The sequence below is a fragment of the Gloeophyllum trabeum genome, assembly GCF_000344685.1.
Source record: "Gloeophyllum trabeum ATCC 11539 unplaced genomic scaffold GLOTRscaffold_00005, whole genome shotgun sequence".
Classification (NCBI taxonomy): domain Eukaryota; kingdom Fungi; phylum Basidiomycota; class Agaricomycetes; order Gloeophyllales; family Gloeophyllaceae; genus Gloeophyllum; species Gloeophyllum trabeum.
Window position 1 is genome coordinate 1737326 of NW_006920414.1, and position 5457 is coordinate 1742782.

General features: G+C 46.6%; 1 protein-coding gene across 1 annotated transcript; it reads left to right on the forward strand.

The window, feature by feature from the left end:
• Positions 1-147: 147 nt before the first annotated feature.
• On the forward strand, positions 148-4214 carry GLOTRDRAFT_93005 (uncharacterized protein; the record flags this gene model as incomplete). The annotated part of the gene is made up of 4 exons (XM_007867116.1): positions 148-668; positions 1978-3370; positions 3420-3645; positions 3667-4214. 4 exons carry the CDS (start codon positions 148-150, stop codon positions 4212-4214), a joined length of 2688 nt encoding a protein of 895 aa, XP_007865307.1.
• Between the last annotated feature and the right edge of the window lie 1243 nt (positions 4215-5457).

A 5457-nucleotide genomic window follows, 5' to 3' on the forward strand; every position in this document is an offset into this window, starting at 1 on the left:
GACTATGCTACCAGGAGTAGAGGCCCACCTGACTTGGATCAAGCCATCAAGCACATGAAGGATGCTGTGGAGCTAACTGCTTCTGATCATCCAGATTGGGGTCAAAGAGTCAAGGAATTGAAAATATCATGCTTTGTGCAAACTGGCATGGCAGTTTTAGTGGGGGATATCAGAAAAGCCAGTGCCTATGGTCAGATGGCTGTTGATTTGACCCCTGGGAACAATACAGGAAGCATTGGGTGGCTCAAATTCATTGGAGCTATATATGAAGAATGTTTTGAACAGTTCAAGGAGAAGGAGGATTTGGAGAAGGCTATTCGCTACAGACAGGAGGTTGTCAATATAACCCCTGTGAATCATCCAGATAGGCCTGATATGCTCAATAGTCTGGGCCAGGTGCTGCTCATGTCTTTTGAATACTTTGACAAGCAGCAAGACCTGGAAAGGGCTATTATCTGCCATCAGGAGGCAGTGGATATGGTGCCAGATGATCACCCAACCAAAGCATTAAGGGTAAATGCTCTTGCCAGCTCCCTTGTGAGCCGCTATACAGGCTTTGGTAGCATGGCAGATTTGGATCTTGCTATCCAGTACTACCTCAACATTGTAACTATCACTCGAGATCAGTCAGACAAGGCAAACTACCTCCATAAGCTAGCCAATGCATTGTGTGTCCGTTTCAAGAATATTGGGGAGCTCAGAGATCTCGAGGAGGCTATCAGATGTCTCCAAGAGGCTCTACTGTTTGCAGTGGATAATGACCAGTGCAGAGCTGAGATGCTTAGCAGTCTGGGAGGGGCATTTCAGGCCCGTTGATATGCACAGACACACAACAATCACCAAGGACCAAAAGAAATTAACCTAAACCCCGTGATATGGGTGAAGGTGGTCCGAGACAACTGAAGGGTATTTAATAGTTCGAGGGGGAAAGGAGGAGTAAGACGCCGTAGGGTAGTCCGTAGGAAGACCTAGAAAAATAAAACAAAAACCTTGACGCCTGAAACAAACACTAAGGGACGCTCCGGAGTATTTATCTCTGGAAAGTCGCAAACAAAGTCGCAAACCACGGAACCGAGTGTAGGTTTGGGCCCACGGAAGTAAGAAACGCTAGAAAGACTTGTTTAATTTTATTTCGCTATGTGAGGCTCACCGGAGCTAATTGAATCGATGGCGGAGATAATTCACTCGACGAGTCAGGCCTATTGGCAAAGCTAGGGTCAGTTATAATTCACTAAGTTCGGCGCTTTCGAACTTCTTGGGTCGCTGAGATCGTAACACTAATTCTCTGAGATGGTGAAGTCGAAACTTGTTTTTCTGTACGCTACTTTGTACAATTTATACTACAGGAATGGCTTTGCGACCGTCCGGAGATAAATAACAAATAAACGCCGCTACCCACAGGATTGCTCAGCACTTGCCGCCGTTATACCATACACCATATGACTCTCTTGCAATCCCACTTGCTCATCCCAGCCCCTAGAGGTCGCAGGTCCCATCACTCCGCGTGATGTGCCGATCACGTGCTAATTACCTCCGGCCGCTTGCTGACAGATGCTGGCCTCATGGTGACTCATATGCATCCGCACCTTTGGTAGTTTGATGGAAACGAGAGGGAGTGAGTGTTGGAGGTTGGGCATGAGGACGACACCCCTCGATAGAAGCGTCCGCGGGCCCCGGAGCTAAGGCATCTAGAAGTCGCATTGGTTAAGTCACTCCGGAGCTCCTGTTCGCGGAGATAAATCGTGGAATGGATCCGTGTACACCTCAAGGATGTTAGGAAGTCCGGAGCTAAACAGAAAAATTCTTTTAGAGCCTATAGAAGCCTAGAGGCATGTGAGCACTATGTCGAATAAGCTCTGGGGGGGGCTTGTATGACGTGCTAAGTCCTCGTTTTCGGGGGTCAGACGATCCTGAGGCTTATCACCGTGCTGGAAGACTTGGTCATCATGATGATGCAGACAAGGCTGTCCAGTACAGCCAGGAGGCATATGACATCACACCTGATGGTCATCCAAATAAAATCATATGGCTTGCTGGTCTGGGGACAGCATATCAGATGCGGCACATTGGATTTGGAGACATAAAAGATTTGAATGAGGCTCTGAAATGCAGCCAGCAGGTCTTGAGTATGACACCCAAAGATAGCTCCATCAGAGCATATCGACTTGATGCACTCGGAGCAGCATTCTGGGCTTGTTTTGTGCAGCAAGGGGAGATAGCTTATTTAGAGCAGGCCATAGAATACTTTCAGGAAGCAGTGGATACCACACCTCAAGATCATTTACGCAAGTCACTCTGGCTCTCACATATGGCTACAGCTCTCATCAAGTATACTGAGATTCTCAGGAATAATGGAGACTACTATAATGCAGGTGCAGTGCTCACAAGGGCATTATCAGCTCTGGGAAGCTGTATGGAAGCTCCTGTTGCTCCACCCAAGATATATATTGAAGCTGCATGGCAGCTTGGCCACCTAGTGAGCCTCATGGGACAGGAATACTGGCAGCTTTCATTTGAAATATTCACCAAAGCCATGCATAAGCTGCCAGAAGCAGTATGGATTGGGCTTGGAATTCAAGACCAATATTTCAATATCCAGAAACTAGGTTCTCTTGGGCATTCTGCTGCAAATGCTGCTCTCAGGATTGATCACCATGACACAGCACTGGAATGGCTGGAGCAAGGAAGGTCACTGGTTTGGAACCATATGTTGCAACTACAGACCCCACTTGATGCATTGAATAAAGCTCATCCAGCCCTTGCCACAAGGCTTGCAGAAATAGCTGGAATTCTATATGCATCAAAAACTGACCATGGTCATAGCAGTGTGCTTGGAGAATCAAATCATTATCATAACACTGCTCTGGAGTGGGAAAGAGTAGTAAAAGAAATCAGGGAGACTCCAGGATTTGAGTCCTTCCTCCTGCCTAAGAACATCAAAGAGTTGTATGCTGTAAGCTACTCTGGTCCTATTGTCACAATTAGTATCAGTTCAAGTGGATGTGATGCACTCATATTGGTACCAGCAAAGCAGCACGTGCACCATGTGGCATTACCTGATATCTCATACCATGAGATAATGGAACTTCAGCATAGGCTTCATGCAATTTTACCATCTCCAGCCTGGAAGGCTCAACTCAAGGACACATTTTGTGGGCATGATCCCAGTTGTACCTGCAGCTGTCACAAGAAAGGGGGGCACCATGTTGTCAACTACAAGTGTGGAATTGTGTCCTCTGATCTTCTGCGCCACTTTGGTAGAGGAAACAAGAAGCAGACTCCTCTGGATATTGAAAAGGAAATGGAGTTAATTCTGTCTACTCTCTGGTATCAAGTGGTGCAGCCAATTCTCAAAGATCTTTCTATCCAGGTGAGGTAGACCTACAGGATATTTGTTATCATACTAATTCTCCATACAGCCAGGATCATCAGAGCCCCTTCCTCACATCATTTGGTGCCTGACAGGTCCATTGATGTTCCTCCCTATACATGCTACTGGTGATTATACCAGAAGTGAGCCAGGTCACAAACTCTCTGACTACTGTGTATCATCCTACACCCCTAATATTGGTGTACTGCTTCCGGATGGTGGAGGAAACAGTGATGAATTCCACATGCTCGCTGTTGGCATGTCCAATGCCCCAGGTGTAGAACCTCTCTATTGAGTCAAGGAAGAGCTGGAGAACATTAAGGGCCTGGCAGGAACTCTGGATGTCAAGATCTTACAAGACAAAGATGCAAGCTTGTCAGAGGTCATAAGTATTGTCAGCAAGTCTAACTGGGTCCACTTTGCCTGCCATGGGCTGCAAGACCCTCAAGACCCTCTTTCCAGTGCATTGGTCTTGACTGGTGCCAAACATCTCAGGCTTTCAGATATCATTGATTCCAAATTTTCTGGGACATCCAGGGGACTGGCTTTTCTCTCTGCTTGCCAGACTGCCACAGGGAGTACAGAGCTGGCAGATGAGTCAGTTCATCTGGCAGCAGGTATGATGTTTGCAGGGTACAAATCAGTCATTGCCACAATGTGGAATATCCAGGACCAATATGCACCTGAAGTCACAGCTCAAGTCTACAAGGAACTATTCAAGTCCAAGAAGCCAGACCACAAACAATCTGCCTATGCTTTGCATAAGGCTGTTGAGTACTTGAGAAAGAACCATCCCACCATCTCATACTTGTCCTGGGTGCCTTATATACATATGGGTCATTGATGCATGTGTACAAAATCCTTAACCAAGTCATAGGTATTTGTCTGATGTAACCATGCTCAATATTGTTGACAAATAAAATGTGTGTTTGGGAATATCATGTGCAACTGTAAGCAAGGCAATAAGATCAACAAGCTGACTTTTTGGCCTACTAACAGAAATCCAGGGGGAGAACTAAGCAGCTGCCAAGCAATGTCATAGCATGTTCTGGGATGCAGCATCAGTTTTCCAGCAGACAAAAATGAGTGGACACATAGCACAAAGCCATGCACAGGACCTATACATCATCCCACAAGCAGCTGGCATATGCAGCACTCAAGCAACAACGTGGTGACAAACAGGTTAGCCAAGAGAAGGAATAGGATACTCTCTGTGGATACTTCCTTCTTAAACCTGCAACGAGATAAGGATGAATGAGTGACCCATCAGCCCTATCAAGTCCTTGTAGTCGGCACATCTTAATTTGACTTTCTTCTTTCCATGAGGGTGTTGACTGTTCTGACCCTCCTTGCCCCAAACCCAATGCTCGAGGGGTGTTTCTTGTGCTGCTGCTGCTCCGTGGTATACCAAGGCCTTCAAAAGGTCCAGTAAAAGTACTCCACCGAGGAGCCACAATATCTGTACAGCGGCTCACACTCAAGGGTTTGTGCCACAATTTATTACGTGCTCACCGTCGAGCTCCAAGTTCGTTTTTTGACAAATAGCTCCATCTGCTTTGCCCATAAATTCGAGCGCGTCACGGCCCGAATGGCTGCCACAGAGTAAGCCACCAGACTCCCACATTGTGTTGACCCCTGCGCTGTTAGGAAGCGATGTCCTAACTAGTCATCTTGAGATAACTGGGCCACGTGCCAACAGTTATGTCGTCACTACCTCAGTAAGCGTACTGAAAGGTAGGTCTGGCCGGGCTAATGCCAACGGTCAAGTCAAGAGTCCAGGTAATCGCTGTATTCAACAGGAGGTTGAACTAAGGAATACATGGGTTTTCCTACAGTATATATAGTAACTGGTATAGGGGTTAATACCCAAAGAAGAGAACAATAAGAAAGGACGCGTAAGCTATCCTGTGAGAACGTAACTCAGAGAAATGAGAAATACAAGGGCGCCCATTGGTAGAAGGTGAGTCAAGGGAGATAACGCGTGGGAAGAAGATAGCGTCCATGGGAAGTTCTACTCAGAGAAAGGTACTGTCCAATAGCAATGCTCGGAATGGAAATGGAATGAGATAAGCATGGGAAATCATAAC